The sequence below is a fragment of the Biomphalaria glabrata genome, chromosome 16 (assembly GCF_947242115.1).
Source record: "Biomphalaria glabrata chromosome 16, xgBioGlab47.1, whole genome shotgun sequence".
Lineage (NCBI taxonomy): Eukaryota > Metazoa > Mollusca > Gastropoda > Planorbidae > Biomphalaria > Biomphalaria glabrata.
Window position 1 is genome coordinate 22746571 of NC_074726.1, and position 17969 is coordinate 22764539.

At 34.4% G+C, this 17969-nt stretch overlaps 1 protein-coding gene across 1 annotated transcript in view; it reads left to right on the top strand.

Moving 5' to 3' along the window:
- The first annotated feature begins 2544 nt into the window (after nucleotides 1-2544).
- The window catches only part of LOC129923458 (uncharacterized), a 29375-nt gene continuing 13950 nt past the window's right edge, over nucleotides 2545-17969 (top strand). The window contains exons 1-9 of the mRNA XM_056014380.1: nucleotides 2545-2621; nucleotides 3818-3886; nucleotides 8408-8560; nucleotides 9526-9742; nucleotides 11488-11742; nucleotides 12758-12894; nucleotides 14961-15108; nucleotides 16482-16688; nucleotides 17848-17928. Of these exons, the coding sequence (XP_055870355.1) occupies nucleotides 3836-3886; nucleotides 8408-8560; nucleotides 9526-9742; nucleotides 11488-11742; nucleotides 12758-12894; nucleotides 14961-15108; nucleotides 16482-16688; nucleotides 17848-17928 (1249 nt within the window). The 5' untranslated portion in view covers nucleotides 2545-2621; nucleotides 3818-3835. The remainder of the gene's footprint in view (nucleotides 2622-3817; nucleotides 3887-8407; nucleotides 8561-9525; nucleotides 9743-11487; nucleotides 11743-12757; nucleotides 12895-14960; nucleotides 15109-16481; nucleotides 16689-17847; nucleotides 17929-17969) is intronic.

Sequence of the window (17969 nt, forward strand, 5' to 3'; positions counted from 1 at the left end):
ATGTAGACAAAGGTTAAAATAGTGAAGATGAAATCAAAAGAGTTCGCTTTAAGAAAATCAAAATAAGGTCTTGCACTTGTTTTTAACATACTACTACTAGGCTGAAAAAAAAATTATGACCAATAGCCAACTGTGCTTTAAAAGGGGCATCAGTATTTGAAGTGAAAAGTGACGTCAGTAGTTTCAAATACCTCGGAGCTATTGTCTTAGACGAGGGAACAAAATCTGAACTATTGGCCCGAATTTCACAGTCCACAGTAGCACTTTCAAACTTAAAATAATATGAAAAAACAAAGGCATAGCCCTAGGCACCAAAATTCGACTGATGCGCTCCTTGGTCATGGCCACATTTTTATATGTGAGTCTTGGACGCTGACTGCAGAGCCAGAGAAGAGGATCCTAGCAATGAAATTGAGATGCTACAGAAGGATCCTAGGTAACACATTTAGAGACCGCATTACAAAACAAGAGATTAGAGACAGGGTTACTGTAACGAGTGGACCCCATGATGACCTGCTAACTATCGTATGAAAAAAAACGCAAGCTAAAAGTATTTGTCCATATTACAATGTCTTCGGGGCTAGCAAATACCTTCCTATAGGAAACAGTACCAGGAAAAAGAAGAAGGAGTAATAGGAAAAAGCGATAAAAGAATGAATGGGTCTGCCATTGAAAGAGGCTTTAACTAAGTCAAAAGACAAAGAGGAATGGAGAAAGATCGTCGACAATTCTTGCATGGTGCCCGAACGGTCCAACAGACTTGGGATAGGTAAAGGTAAAAGGCTGAGTCAATTAAAGAAGGCATTTTTTTATAGTTCATATTTAACAGATGGTGGAACGAAAAACTAATAAGTAAAAACAAAAACAAAAAAATGGAGAGAATAATAAAAAAAATAGTAGCATTGTGTTTACGTTTTTTGATCAGCGGGCTGAAATGTAAAGTATACATATATGTAACGGATCCAGAGCTTTTGAGAGGGAAGGGCAATTTTTTCCCAAACCAATATACATTAATATATAAAGTAAAATTAAAGTTTCCCTTTCAAATCTTGAGATCTATGATGCAGATGATGTAAAGGTCATCTGTATCTGAGGCTGACGGTTACAGAGGGTGTCATTTGGTCAGCGCAACAATCATACATCCTTACTTTTCCCAACTAATGTCAGATACCTATTAGAGCTGGATAGACTCAGAGGCACCCGAACGATCCCGAAATTAAAAATCTCAGACTTTACCAGGATTTGAACCCCGGGACCTCAAGTTCAGAAACTAAGCGTTTTGCCAACGCGTCCACCATAAATGGTAATCGTGGCGTCCAATCACTGTATTAATCATGTTTCTAATCTCTTTGTTTTTTTTAATGTGGTCTTAGTGTCCAAATTTTAGGCTTTTTCTGTAGCATCTCAATTCAGACGTTACAACATATACAATTAATATAAAAAAAATATTGTACTAATAAGAAAACAGCTCTCACATATTTCAAAACTCAACTAGCCAAGTTAATTGAATTAATGGATAGTAGTATTACCCATGGCCGGATTTAGGGCAGTGCAGGCGGGAATAATGCCTCTGGGCCTCCACAAGAAAATGGTCTCCACAAAAAAATGGTCTCTACAACAAAAGGGTTTCCACAGGAAAAGGACCTCCACAAAGATATTTCAATAGTCTCAAAGTTTTGACGATTCAGCAACTTTCATGCTGTTTTTTTTTTTCTAACTTTTTTTTTTCATTGTAAATGGACACTCGATTCAATCATACGATTGACATAAACCAAAACATGCAGTAAACTTTCTCTTTTTTTTTTTAAGTAGGAAAATACATTAATTGACAAGTACTTCATTTATTTTTTCTAAAATATGGCTTGCTTTTAGATATTAATTTTATTACTAATGATTAGGTTTTTATTAAAGCAATTAAATAGGGGCCTCCGCCTACTTAAATCCGGCCCTGGTTTTGCCGGTACTTTAGTTTCCTTTTCGCACAGGTTGAACTTCGAAAACTCCCATGAGTTTGGTGATAGTAGTTTTTGCTTTTTTTTTTCTCTCTCAGATTTGAATTTTCGTAGAATTATTTATTTAATAGAGTCCAGTGAGTGATAGGAGTATATTATTACAGCAACGGAAGGTGAATCCCAAATCCCCCACTTGCTACGCCCATGAGGATAATATAAAACTCCTTAAATATTATGTACAAGTTCAACAGGATGGCTGCCTGTTCGTGCGGTTTGCGTGCTGGACTGTCGTTCGGATTTATCGATGTTCCAGGGTTCACATCCTGCCCGCTTCCATCCCCCGTCTTCCTGCGGAGGTTTGGACTAGGAAGTAAAATATCTTCAACTCTGAAGGAACATACATTTTACAAAAACATTTTTACAAACAAAACGAAAAGTGAGGTCAGATTCTGTGACACTAAATACGCGTTTCTTTTCCATAGCTCTCTGACCTTTGAAAGTTAGTAAACAAGTGCACTGGCATATATATGATAGAACTCTTAAATACAAAAAACTTTGGCTGAGAAATTATACAGACATGAACAGTGTGCAATCATCCGTTACATATAAACATCGTTCTTATCTTCACTCATATTCTTCTCATTCAGGAGGTAGCCCTATAGTTCTAAGGTATAATAATACTTTTATTTAGATATTTATATGCAATAACTAAAAAAATATATCTCTTGCAATTTTATGCTTCAATAAATACTTAAAGGTTTATATAGTCCTGTCATGTATAATACAATTGAAAACTTAAAACTTGTCATAATATTTTCTCATATTTATAAAAAAAAATTTTTTTTATAGAAAAAGACCATATGAATTAAAATGTAGTCAGGGCTTATAAAATTTTAAAAAATCAAACCTTATTCAAAGGGGAGGCTACTTATTAGGAAGGTATTTTGCTATAGATTTGTTAACCCAATTATATCAGTTTTTCGAGCGTTAAAACAATCGAATATACGAAAAGCGTTAAATCATTGTTTGTTGAGCCCTAGGCTGACCAAAGCAGCTTGCTACAAAAGGTCTCGCTTGATGTGAAGAAAATGTTACGCTGATTATGCCTACAAAGACATACTTACGCTACTTGTGCCTCGATTGTTACACGGCCCCCTGCACCAACCGTACTTTATTTAACTTAGTATACAAATCGTAGGATCTTTCGGTAGCATCTCAATTCAGTTTCTAGAACAGGTACTATTAATATAAAAAAATATATTGTCATAATAAGAAAACTTAACGTAACATAATTTAACGTAATCATCTTCTTTTTTTGAAGTAACGTCTGTATTACATAAGATAAGATAATTTGACCTACCCAGGCTGCCCTGTCCCCTAACAATATCAGGCGCTATAAGATAACAGAGAAGGAAAATAGAATAACAAAATGTATTTTCTTATTTAAATACAAGACACTTATGTAGCTGAACATTTTTTTTTATTAAGAAATTAAGTAAATATTTTTAGCTAAATAAAAAAAAATTCTTATAAGTCTATCTATCTATCTATCTATCTATCTATCTATCTATCTATCTATCTATCTATCTATCTATCTATCTATCTATCTATCTATCTATCTATTTTTCAGTCAGTCTGTCTCTCTTTCAATGTATATATATATATATATGCATAAATAAACGCATAAACAATTTTTTTATAAATGAAGCGCTGGCTTTCTTTTTCTTTCCGCTCTTTCTTTTCTTCCTTCTCACTCTCTCTCCATTTCCTTCTTTTTTCCTACCTTCTCTTTGTTTGCTTACGCTTAGTGAAAATCTTCTCCCCTATGTAACATAGACTTGTATTTTTCACATTGATATCTACAGGCTTTGAATCAGAATAAAATGAGGATCCTTTTTTGTGTGTTTCAATTATTATTACCCATTGCCTTGAAGGTAAGTAGGTCTAGGTACAGTATCAATAGTTACACATAAGACACTTGACATTATCAAATTAAAAAAAAAAAAAACTGCAAAGAATGAACACATACTTATTTTGATAGATCTCCTTCACCTACCCCTCGGTCTAATGCACCGTTGGGGCACCACACACGATTTATCGACCGTTTTGATAGAGACATTTCGTATTTAGGAAAACTTCGTTTATTTTTCATTATCTGAGCTCTCAAATCAGTTTAAAAAATTGGATTTATTTTAATGTGAAAAAGACTGAATGGAATCCAAGAGATGAACTCACTCTGTGGCATAAATGGATCACCAATTTCCCTAAACGAGTCTCGAATAGATACAGGCCTACTGGTCGATACTTTTACTGGCTAATCTTTTGTTGACAAACCAATTATTTCGTCGAAAATTTGTTATTTTCTTATACATTTTTCTTTTGTCCATTTTGCGGATCTTTTTTTTAATTGAAAGCACGTCATTAAGCTGTAAATCTCCATGTAACTGATTGGGAAAAAATATGTAAAATAAGTGGTTTTAAACGTGATATAGCTTATAATTTTAGATGTACTGAAACACGGCAAGTGGAAACAACACATAAGCCATTAACCAACGTTTCTCAAACTGTGGTACGTGGACCACCACGGGTCCACGAGACGACCAAAGGGGATACGTATGAAAATTGTATACAAATAAAATAACTTCTTCCCTAAAAAACAAGATCGGATAATTTGAATAATAATCAACTCGCAACTCACTACTGTTGAATAAGTCTATTACGTACTTTTATAAGACGACCTACACTAATGATTTGAAAACATTATTCACTTAGATATTCTCGACTTTGTATTGAATCCCATTGCGCGGGACAAACTCGGATCCCAGCCACAGTTGAATCCATTGTAATTCAGGAGCAGCTGATTGAAATATGCATAAACAAGGAACTTTAACCAATGTTTGAACAGGGGTACTATAGGTTCCGGTTACAAAAACATTTTCCAATTTTATATCCTGCATTATTGGTTACTGTACAGAAGTTGTTGACAGCTTTCCCGTCTTCTTAGTTGGTACCACGTAACGAACAATGCCTCCATTCATATATGTTTTTTTTCCTTTTACATTTCTTGTCAGTGGGCAAGTAGTACCGCCTACGTGAACGGATGTAAATCTGTAGTACATTTTAAAATATTTTTACATGTATTTTTGGTTCTTATTAAAGTAACTCGCCATACCCACTGGTCTCGCCTATTGATTTTGTTCCCAGGCTATGTAATGCATATTTTGGTATAGACACCTTCCATGGATGCTGTAAAATATGTTGCATATGTTAGATGTTGGTCGCAGCTGAAACTGCCATAGCCACGTAAAATACTGCATTTCTCATTAATCTTCAGACTCAATTATAAGTATTGAGTTTAGGTGTATTTACTCATTATTTACTGATGAGGCTTTCAATACAATAAATGGATTACCCAAAGAGATTGACTTAGTACACTTTTATATAGATATTGTTTTTAACAATGGCCTTAGCGCTTAGCCCCTCTGGTTCCCTATTCTTACACCCTACAAATATTCACATAATACTCATGGGCGTAGCCAGGGGGGGGGGGTTCTTGGGGTTCAACCCCCCCCCCCCCGAAATGAAATCTCCCCCCCCCCTCCCAGGGGGGGGGACGGAATTAAGTGACTGATTTTTGCTTTCATTTTGTTTATTTTAGGTGAGATTTTAATACTAAATCATCACTTACCACAGCACAGCCGAGGCAGTTTTGAGTTAAAAACCCTCTACCAGCGGGTTTTGAGTTTAAATCCCCCTACCATGGGGTTTTGAGATTTTAAAAACCCCTATCAGGGGGTTTTGAGATTTTAAAAACCCCTATCAGGGGGTTTTGAGATACAAATCCCTCTACCAGGGGGCTTTGAGTTTAAAACCCCCTACAGGGGGTTTTGAATTTTAAACCCCCTACCAGAGGTTTTTGCAGTTAAATCCCCCTCTTCTATAAAACAAAAAAAAATGCAAACAACAATCCCAAATTCCAACAGCACAGTTGAGGAAGATTTTGATTTTAAAACCCCATCCAAAATTTACGATAACCCCATCTTCAATATCAAAAAAGCAAATTACACACTCAAAATTCTATGAGCGTAGCCAAAGGGGTTTTGAGTTTAACCCCCCTCCCCCTTCCAGTTGGGGTTTGAAGCTAAAAAGTACCTCTTCAATAAAAAAAAAAAAAGCAAATTACACACTATAAAATCTATGAGCGTAGCCAAAGGGGTTTTGAGTTTAAATCCCCCTCCTCCAGATGGCTTTTTCTTTAAAGTTTAAAACCCCTCCAGATGGTTTTGAGTTTAAAATTCCCCTACAGAGCGTTTAGAGTTGAAAACCTCTCTCTTCAATATTATTTTAAAGCAAACTACAGTCACCAAATTCTATGATCGTAGCTAAATGGGGTTTTGAATTAAAAACAAAACAAACAAAAAAAAACCAGAGATTTTTTAGTTTAAAACCCCTCAACAGATGATTTGACGAAAAAACTTTCCTTTTCGATATAAAATCTAAAGCGAAATACAGGCATGTAATTCCAAGAGCGTAATCAAGAGAGGTTACAAATTTCTACCAGTGGCTTGGGCTCCATTAATTAAGTGTGAATAGTCTTCTGCCGAAATTAAATGTGTCTCAACAAAGATGGCTAAGACAGATTTTAGGAGTCATAGAGATCGGGTCTAAATCAAAGAAACCATATGCCGAACTGGGAGTCGAATCCTTAGTAAGGTTGTGACAGAGCGTCGCATGAGGTTTTGCGGGACATGTTTTCCGACAAAATGAATTACGCAAAATAAGAGTTGCGGAAACAGCTTGCCGGAAAATGCGCCGAACAGCGCGAGAGGGTCTAAGTCAGTAAGAATAGCACATTAGGTTTGTGAAATAAAACTTTTTAATAGCAAGATAATGCACTGTAGATACCTCAGAATATGCATTTTGTTGGCTTTCAATACCAGAAATAGTGCTCGGCGGCGGGGCTTCGCCCCGCGCTGGGGGAGCACTGCGAACTCCCCCAGACCCCCTTGCTAGCAAGGGCGGGGAGTCTACAATAAACAATAAACGTCTTCCGAAAGGGTCAGAATGTAATAAAGATTAATTATGTACACACACACACACACACATATATATATATATATATATATATATATATCATTTTTTTTCGGGGGGGGGGGGGGGGTCGGGAATCCCCCCAAAACCCTCCCCGAAAAAAAATCCTGGCTACGCCCATGATAATACTTAAAGCGTACCGTCCACCTTTTTTTTTTTTCACTTTCAATAAAACTGCCCGCATTTCACCCCCTCCCCTCCACTTTTTTTTTGGGCCAGTGTATTCTAGTTTATGTTAAGTTTCATCGGAACGGCCCACTTTAAATCTCCCTCCTAAATACACTCCTGGTCTGTTGAACTGTAAATCACTTTTCCCCCCTTCCCATTTATATATATGACTGTGGTTCCACGTCAAGAAAATCGAAACATTTATAAATTAACTCATGAAATTATACCATTCAATATATATATTAAGATAAAATATATATTTTTATATAAACAATGTCTACAAAAAAAAACAAGCTTCGAGCCAAGGAGAAATATATGCACAAAAAGAGTTTTTATAGTCTGTAAAAAAGAAAGGAACTATAATGTACTATTCGATATGTTGTCTTTAAAAATATATTGCGTTTAAATTACGATTAAAGAAACTTATTTGGTAAATTCAACATCTGCGGTTTCCATCATGAAAGGTGCTTTGTTGTCCTAGGCACACCGTAAATAATAACTAATTAATGTTCGTATTTTGTTCTTCCATGGCAAGTGGGAGAATAAGCGATATGTCTGTCCATGAACAAAATCCGAGTCGTAAAATCTCTCAAATGTTCACAATTATAACACGCTTGTAGTTTTTATGTGATCGGCTGGGGTCCTTTTGTTCGTACTCGACTTGCTTGCTTTCGAGTTGTATAACCTACACACTGGTGAGAGCCAAGAACGGGGGTGATGGTTGTTTAGACGGAAAGGGGCAGTCTGATTTATTTCAATACAGAGCCGTGTCGAGAGTATGTTCAATACAGAACCGTGTCGAGAGTATGTTCAATACAGAGCCGTGTCGAGAGTATGTTCAATACAGAACCGTGTCGAGAGTATGTTCAATACAGAACCGTGTCGAGAGTATGTTCAAATGAGTCAGGATCTTAGATCTTAGATTTTTTTTTCTGTGGAAAAAATTGGCAGTCAGTTATGGCAAAGAATAATTAAATAAATGATTTAGTAGACTTTAAGCGACTGCATACGAGATTGGCACCTATCACACCCTACTCATCATAGTTATATAGTTACAAGTTTGGCTTGGACATAATAATCTTCGTCTCAAACTAACGTTTACCTCTTTCTCTCTCTCTCTCTCTCTCTCTCTCTCTGTCTGTCTGTCTCTCTCTCTTTTTTATTCATTTAATATATTTAATAATTTTAAATTTTAGTTTCAGATTTTGCGATCTCAAAGAATACATTTATCCATATCCAAATGTCAGCTTTTCTACTATGATGGTGATACTGTTGAGCTTCAAGCATTTCTGAACACATCTGGAACTGACCAATCTTCATGGCCATTGGACAACATTGTCTTACAATCAGTAATTTATGTGATTTGGACTTAGACGTACTCATTTTAATATAACTATGTTGTGCGTTTTTTCTGTGTTCATCTCCCCCCCCCCCCAATCTCTCTATCTCTCTCTCTAGCAGAGAGAGTCAGAGAGAGACTGAGGGAGAGATAATAGCCAATATTTGCTATATCTCATTGACATCTCTTAGATATGGTTCTGCCTAATGATATATTTTGTAATTTTGTAAGTAATAAGTTTGATATGTAATTAATGTCGATGAATAATAATACTTGTATATTAGTCCTATGGTATTAATAGAGTCTATTATTTCCCGTCACGTGTTTAAAATATAGTAACAATTTTGTCATCGTTTCTCAAGGTTGCTGTAGCCGTGGTAAAATCGTTTGCTGAGTCGATAGTGTATTCCGTCCTATAAAATAATCGATCTTAAAGAATGCACTTTTTTTTGGTAATCTTATATATATATGATTGTACAATGTTTCGCTTGAATCGGATGTTCCTTGAGAGTTGAAGATAATTTACTTTCTAGTCCAAGTCTCTCATCAGGACGACGACTGAAGGGAGCAGGCAGGGTTTGAACCAGGTACCATCGGCAGTCCAGAGCGCCAACTGCACGACCAGGGAACCTATCTATGTCTCTAAGGCAAACAAAATTTTATGGTATAAAATAGGCATAAAGTCTGTTGATTTCTAAATAATTTCAGACTATATTTAAAAAAATGTGCTATATTTTATTTTTTTTAGCGCCACTGCTTGCTACTTTATATTGGTCAGTGCTACCGGGTACAATCTTTTGCGTGGACAAGCGGAAGAAAAGATATCTGGAAAAGTTCAATATATATCCCTAATTTTAAAAAAAAGGTTGACAATAGGAGTTTTAATGTGATCTCTGGAGTTAGCTACCGCTCAGCCACAGTGAAATATTTACAAACATATATTTTACATTTAACTTTTTTTTTTTTATTCAATAGTCCTACTCACGGTGTACTGTAAACATCACAAAAGAGGGATGTGATCTTCACAATTCATCTTTATGTGGTTACTGTGATCGTCAAGTGAATAATGGATATTACATCAATTTTTTTATGACTTTAGAGAGAAACAATACGGGTTATACAATCTTTTGGTATGGAAATAATGACACGTTTACTATAGATTTTGCTTATTTTTCGCCAATCTCAAATAAAGGTAAAATAAATATTTTCTTTCATATAATTATTTACCTAATTTGTACAATTATTCTTAATAGCTTTCAAATTAAAGGGTGGAACCTGAATGCAGCCCGAGTCCCTTCTTCTATCCGTAGTTCTGTCAAGCTTACATATCAGCAATCCAATATTATATTTTAGATCATGAAATGTAATACATTAAGGACTGTCATCCAAATGTGGGAAGCGTGGTCGAGAGGCCAAGTGCGCTTGAACTTGGCTTGGCTTGGCTACCTAGAAGGGGGCTCGAGGTTCGGGGCAGAGATGTGTTTACTGAGCGCCTTAAGGCAGCACGGAAAACCAACTCCTAGATACCCCCTAGTTGTTGTTGTTTTTTTAATCAAACATCAGGGGAGGTAAGTCGTTATAAAAAGTCACAAACTCTTTCATTGACAGCTCAGTTTTAGTTGATGGACTAAATGATGATGATCATTAGTGGAAAAAAAATTAGCATCGCGGTTCACAATGGAAATTATTAATGGCCCATTATTATTAGTTATTTTAATGTTTCTTTTATAAGTTTGAAATTAACAATAGATAACAATAAAACCTGCTATTTTCGTGAACACTTTGTTAGTACAGTGTTCAAGGCCTACAATTGTACAGTCTTATATTCCAGTGTTAAAATGTTCAGGGCCCACACTTGTACAGTCTTATATTCCAGTGTTAAAATGTTCAGGGCCCACACTTGTACAGTCTTATATTCCAGTGATAAAATGTTCAGGGCCCACACTTGTACAGTCTTATAATCCAGTGTTAAAATGTTCAGGGCCCACACTTGTACAGTCTTATATTCCAGTGTTAAAATGTTCAGGGCCCACACTTGTACAGTCTTATATTCCAGTGTTAAAATGTTCAGGGCCCACACTTGTACAGTCTTATATTCCAGTGTTAAAATGTTCAGGGCCCACACTTGTACAGTCTTATATTCCAGTGATAAAATGTTCAGGGCCCACACTTGTACAGTCTTATAATCCAGTGTTAAAATGTTCAGGGCCCACACTTGTACAGTCTTATATTCCAGTGTTCAAATGTTTAGGGCCCACACTTGTACAGTCTTATATTCCAGTGTTAAAATGTTCAGGGCCCACACTTGTACAGTCTTATATTCCAGTGTTAAAATGTTCAGGGTCCACACTTGTACAGTCTTATATTCCAGTGTAAAAATGTTCAGGGTCCACACTTGTACAGTGTTATATTCCAATGTTAAAATTCAAGTTGTTTAACTTTTGTTTTAATAAACACATTTAAAAAGTAATCACGATAACCGTTAGCCCAGATACCCCCTTCTTTCTCCCCGTCCCTTTCCCAACTGATCCAGCCAAGTGATAAGATCATAGCATATTGAGAATGCTAAAAGCATGAGATTGCGCTAAACAAAAAGAATAGGTAACAACGTTAGATAGACAGTTTGAGTGGAAACACAAACTCAAAATCGGCCCCCAAAGTGGTCCACCAGGATTCGAACACGGGACTTCCGGTTCCAAGTGCTTGACCACTTAGCCACAACATCTCGATTTCTTTTCTCAATTTTAGCATATTATCATTAAGTTTTCTCTCTATATATATATTTTATTATGTAAACTCTCTTGTTCATCCTAATTATCGTAGTTGAAGCTCCGTGATCATGATTCATTTAATATTGTTCACTTCTGTGTTATGTCAGTATATATTATCTATTTTATCTATATTAATAGTCTGACATATTATTTTTTCTTTCAATAGACCCATTTGATAGAAGATATTTCATTGGATGGACCGTACACACACTCTTCCTGTACAACAATCAGAGTCGATCATTTGATTTGAAATATGCTCAGCATATTATTCTTTTCAATTACCATCAATATAAATATTTATATATTGGAACTAACGAAGGAATATTTACTTCCATGAATCAGTCAGAGGATACTTTATATCAACCACTGATACTTTTAACTGGAATTTCTGGAAACTGTCAATATATGTGTCAATCAATAGGTAATACAAATAATTTACTAATTGGTTAATCATGAAATCGATGGGCACACATATCATTATAGTCTATTATTAAGGGAATAGTAAAGACATCCATGTCCTTAAGCAGTAATTCATTTTGTCTACAAACAAGTAATGTGAGATTGTAAAACTTTTAAAAGAAGATTTAATATTTCAATAAAAGAGAAATGACTTCATAAATGTAAGTCAATTCTTTCTTTGCAGTCGGAGGTTGGTTTTATTCGTTTGCGTTTGATGCCTACCATGTTGAACAAATCTTTTTTTATAGCCTACTTCTAAGAAAAAATGCAAAAATTGTATATAAGTTTTTTAACGATTTAATTTAAGTTTTAATCAATTTTCGAACACACCTTTTTTTTTTTGTTTCTGTTCTTAATTAGGAAGCAAGCTAATTATAATTTGTCTATATTTAGTTTGACAGCGTTAATTTTGAAAGAATGTTTTTGTCTTGTTTCAATTCAATGTACCTCATCTCTAAAAAGTAAAAAAAAGTAAAGTTCCCCTTTCAGACCTTGTGGTCTATAGGGCAGATGTAAAGGCCATCTGTTTCTGTGGCCTTCGGTTTACGAGGGTGTCATGTGGCCAGCACAATTACAAACCGGCTTTACTTTTCCGAAACTAATGTCAGGTACCCTTAAAGCTAGGTGGACTCAGAGGCCTCCAGAGATCCTAAAATTTAAAATTCCAGTCTTCAGCAGGATTCGAACCCAGTAAAACACAGGAACCCGATTCAGAAGCTAATCGTTTTACAACTTAAAATTATCAATAATATGATTGTACTTTGACCACAATATATTTTTGGTCCCTGTAAATAAATTTCCCAGCTTCGGTCTCCTTCCATTTTTGTCTGATCGCCGCAAGTCCTCAGAGAGTTCCCCATAGTTTTGGATACGCACCATGAAAATCATACTCTAGGTAAATACCCCCCAAAAATATAGTTAACAAAAAAAAACATTATTAATTCAAAGATTGTTTTTTTTTAATCTGGTTCCCTAAGCTGACATGTTAAATCTACAAAATATGTACACAACAGTGACGTCGAATATCAGAGATAACACATTTACCATCAAATTCTACAATATTTCAAAATCAGTCGCTTACTTCAGTTCGATTGAACCTAGACATCTGTCTCAGGTAGGACAAGATAATTACTAAAGATGTATGAGCAATAATTTGTATCTCCATAAACACAATTACTTGTTTTAAGTGTTGCTATTATTATTAACGTTAGAAACGAACGAAACGAGTATATATTTATGTTACCGGCAAAGTGCGAAATAAAGTCATTCGATGTATTAAGCGTGTCTGTGAGTTGGTCTTTGTATGTAATATCTAGTATCTTTCTGTAGCATCTCATTTCCATTGTTAGGATCTTCCTCTCTAGTTCTTCATTCAGCTTCCAAGATTTGCAAGCTTATATAAGAGTGCATCAGTCTTATTTTAGTGTCGAGGGCTACCCCTTTGTCTTTCTATATTGTTTTGAGTTTTGCAAGTGCTGCTTTGGACTTTGCAATTCTGGCTGGTAGTTTAGGCTTATTCTTTCATCTGAGACAATACGAGGCATTACTATTGACAGTTGTCAGCTGTCACCTCCATATACTAATGTCATTTTAAAGCCCAGTTGCTTATTTGTCATAATTTTTTTGTGTGGGGGGGGGGGGGCATCGATTTGCATACTATATGTTGCGGAAGTATTGTCTATGCACATTACCAAGTAAGCTAATACTTCTTCTGTCCTTGGAAGACCATCTAAGTCGTCGGGAGCTCCTTCCTATTCCATTCAAAGAAGATATTGAAAAGAGTTGGTAAGAGTAGTCTGCCTTGTTTCACTCCAACTGAGGTTTTAAACCAGTCCTCAATGTTGTGGAAGTAAAATACACTAGTGACCTGCTTGTAGACTTTATCCATTAGTTTTATTGTGCTGGCCAGACATTTTGAATTGCATTTAATTCGATTTTTTTTTACGCAAATGTATTTGTTTCTTTGACACTTTGCCTTGCACATACACTTAAACGAAACTTGACTACTTCCAGTACACTGAGATGCTGCTACTGATTGAAGAGGTATTTCCAATAAGCAATCTTTTTATGACATTGATAGCTACGCCACTGGTCTAGACTGTAGCTCTAGAATATAGAATATATATAGAATCTAGAGCTAGGATAGATCTAGAATATATCTAAATCCAGAGCTAGACTATATCTAGATGTCTAGACTAGTTCTAGACCTAGAATCTAGACCTAGAATCTAGACTAGGTCTAGACTTAGAATCTAGACTAAGTCTAGATCTAGAATCTAGACTAGGTCTAGATCAAGATCTAGAAATAAATATAGAATCCAAGCTACATCTATAATCTAGATCTAGAATAGAATAGATCAAATTGTTCTATACGTTTAAATCTAAATCTATATCTACATCTGGCCTCTATTGGGTCTAATTTAGATTGTTGTCAAGTCAGGTGTATCATGAAGATATGTCAAAACTACGCTCTATAAAAGTAGTTTGTTGTTTGTTTGTTTGTATTAAAATTATTTTTAAAAACAACATTTGAATCAGTATTCTATTCCATGAGTTAGTTGATAAATGGAAAATAAATTTTATGATAATCCATAGCTATTTTTTCGATTGTGACCTTAGATGCAATTTTTTTGTACCAATGCGCGAATCTTTGAATTGAGCTTGATTTATTAATGAAGAAGTCCTTTTTAAAAGACATACCTCCCATGACGTTTTTCATTGAAAAGTGGTGTATTTTTTTGAAAAAAAAACATGCTTGCATAGATCATTTTAAAAATTAGATGATTCATTTTCGGAAAAGGAAAAAAAAATAGCAGTTGCATCAGAACTTTGAATGATCTAAAATATCATGATGTCCGATTTTCAATTTCTCTTCTAGTTTCTGCGATCTAATCGGGACAGACGGACTAACAGACGGACAAACAGGACACACAAAACTAAAAGAGTCTTTTCCCCTTTCGGGGCCCCTAAAATTGGTTACATATTTTCGCTTGATATTGTTAGTCAGTTTATAGCAAGTCGGATTTCGCACTTTTCCGGTAAGTTATATTTAAATAAAATACAATAATAATAACTATATTTCTAGAACTAATTCTACTGCTATAACGTTACGTAACATTATTTTTCGGTTTAAAAGTAGTGCATTTCTTTATTTCACTCTGTTTATTATTCCATTCCAAAGGTACAGACCTATTCTGCATTTCATTACTACAACGAAGAGCTTCAATCTCTGACAGTTACATTCAACAACATGAGTGACCTAAACAGTTTTTCTTTTTATTTTCCATTTAATATTTATTCATGCGTCAACAAAAATATTTGGAACTTTTGTAAGTACTGCAAGAAAGGAAAAGTAAGAAAACAAAAGTGAAACGCTCATTATATTTAAACAAAGATACAAACATTTAAATTTTATTTCTACACTGATATTGGCAAAATTTAATTTATATGAGCACATTGTAGTAGCCTATACATCCCAAGAATGAGTACAACCTTATTTTGTATAAAGTCGAATATAAAAATGATTTTGGAAATGTAAAACGTTGCCTATGCGTAATTAAAAAGATTTAGATATTTGGACTGTTTTCTTTTTGAAGTGCGTCAAAGTTATATTGCTTTACATTTCTTTTCATTTTTAGATATCAGCTTTTCTGCTAGGGCTTTAGTTTAAAATCTAATTTTCTTAGTTCCACACCAAGATAACCAATATTGTTCAATTGTTGTTGTTTTTTATTATTAAATGTCAAACGGTTTAAAATGTATGTCTCTACCTTCAGAACTATTCAATGGCATAATACCTATAACAGTACCTTTATTTGAAAAAAAAACAACAGAAAAACATTTTTAAAATATCTTTTATAAAAGACAATACCTCTATAATGGCTCCTTCTTTAAACTCCAAACATAATAAAATAATTTTAAAAAATGATTTTAAAAACTGTTGGTTTATTTTGGGTCTCGAATTAAGCATCTTCTGATTCGGCCAGGGAGGAAGGCATACATGTACAATTATTTATTGTTGTGTTCATTATATGGACATCTAGATATAACACTAGACGTCAAGTTCTGATTTAGAACAAGCTTTACTACTAGATCTATAATCTAGATATAATCTATATTAGATTTACTTAAAATATATGCAACAGTTATACACTTCAATGAAATTTAAAATGGCTGACCATGCCATATTGGCTCTAGACCTAGATATATTCTCCAGCCAAATTTACATTATTTAATTTTAAAAATTATAACTGTCAAATTATAGTTTTTCCCGTGTGGCTAACGAGCTAGTAATTTATTTCTCAGTGATATATATCAACTATTAAATTTCTTGGAAAATTGTTAGAGCTATTTTTGAGATCAGCTTTCCATGTTCCTGGATCCAAGTTTTATAAAGCTCTTACTTGAATGGAGGTATTGTAAAAAGCCTTTCGTAAACTTAAACATTTTTTGTTTGACTATATGCTGTCCAACTAAACATAACACTTTTAAAGGGAATGGGGAGAATTAAATTTAACTTGAAATGCCTAAACACTAGTTTAATAGGTAAACTATATTATTTTTTAAACTGTTGGGATATATATATATATATATATATATATATATATATATATATATATATATATATATATATATATATATATATATATATATATATATATATATATAAAATTAAAAAATCGCCAATATTTATTGCTAACAGCTCAACCAAATATCAAGCTAGCAGACGACTGTCCAAAAGGACCTTCTGTCAAGAATGGTCTCATTAGACGTTGGACAGACGCCACTTGCAAATGTCTTCTTCTCGATTCGGTCTTCCCTTTTACAAGTGTCCAGTGGTATGATCAGAATGGTAAGCCAATTGGTAGCCCTGGCGCTTACAGCGATTTAACTATTTTCACTTTAAAAGGTGAGTCTACTGTGCTTTACGAGCTTTACTGTTAATAAGATGTGTGTTATTGTGTACAATGTGTATAGGTTTGTAAAAGTGTGATTGTAAGTTAATTGTGTGTCATTTGGTAAAATGTGTGTTTGTGTGTAATATGACAACGACATTGTGACGATTAGTACATCCTTATTTACTTTTATATTTATTATAATGACGTCAACGTACACAGAGGATTGATGAACTAATAAAATATAGAACAAATTCCAACATACAAAGTAATTATATAAAACCAATATTTCTTTGCACTCATACACCAATAATGTAAATAATATTCCTTAATTAATCCACTATAATGAATCAATTTTAACTTTAAATCCATACAAATATGACGAATAAGTCACCAAAATAATTTCAGTTTTAACTGAACAAATTTTTCAAATTCTAACTGTACTCTCTACTCTCTATCTCCTCTTACTAGTCAAATCTACATCTATTTAAATTTTATTAACACAAATTACAGAAAACGAGAATCTGTTTTAATGATAGGCCCCATCCATTCTTTTGTAGTGTCTTCCCATCACTTTCTCTTTATGTCTCTTTGTCGTTGTTATTTTCTAGTACTATTCTCTTAAGAAAGGTCTTTGCGAGCTTTGAGGATCTTGTGATATGGCCATGCAGTTTAAGTTTGCGTTTTTTCGATAGTAGTTACACTCACTGTACTAATCCTGTCTCTAATCTCTTCGCTTGTGATGTGGCCTGTGAATTTTGTACCAAGAATATTTCTGTAGCATCTCAGTTCGTTTGTTAGGATCTTCCTCTTTAGTTCTGCTGCCAGCGTCCAAGATTCGCAAACTTAAAACCTTGACCAGGAAGAACAGCAGTCTGAGTTTAGTGTCGAGGGCCATACTTTTTTATATTTCTATATATTTTTTTTTTAGTTTTGCAACTGATGATGTGGACTGTATTTATTCGTGACATGTAAGATGTGTGTGCTATAGAGGGTATGTGTGTGTTTTCTAACGTAGGGTACGGAAGGGTTAGAATTCCCGTTTGTGTGAAATATTTGTCTGTGAAAAATGTAATCAAAATACGATCAACCCATTTTCGAATGAATCTATAAACTTCCCGTTTTATGTATTTTAATCAATCATTTTAATTAAAGTCGCATTCAACATTACAGAGAAGACATCTCCGTACACTTGCAGTTCAACGATATTTAGCGACATCACTAAAGGAGTTACATTTATCCCAAAAGTGTATGGTACGTAGCACAAATTCTGTTGGGTATTTTTTTTACAAAGC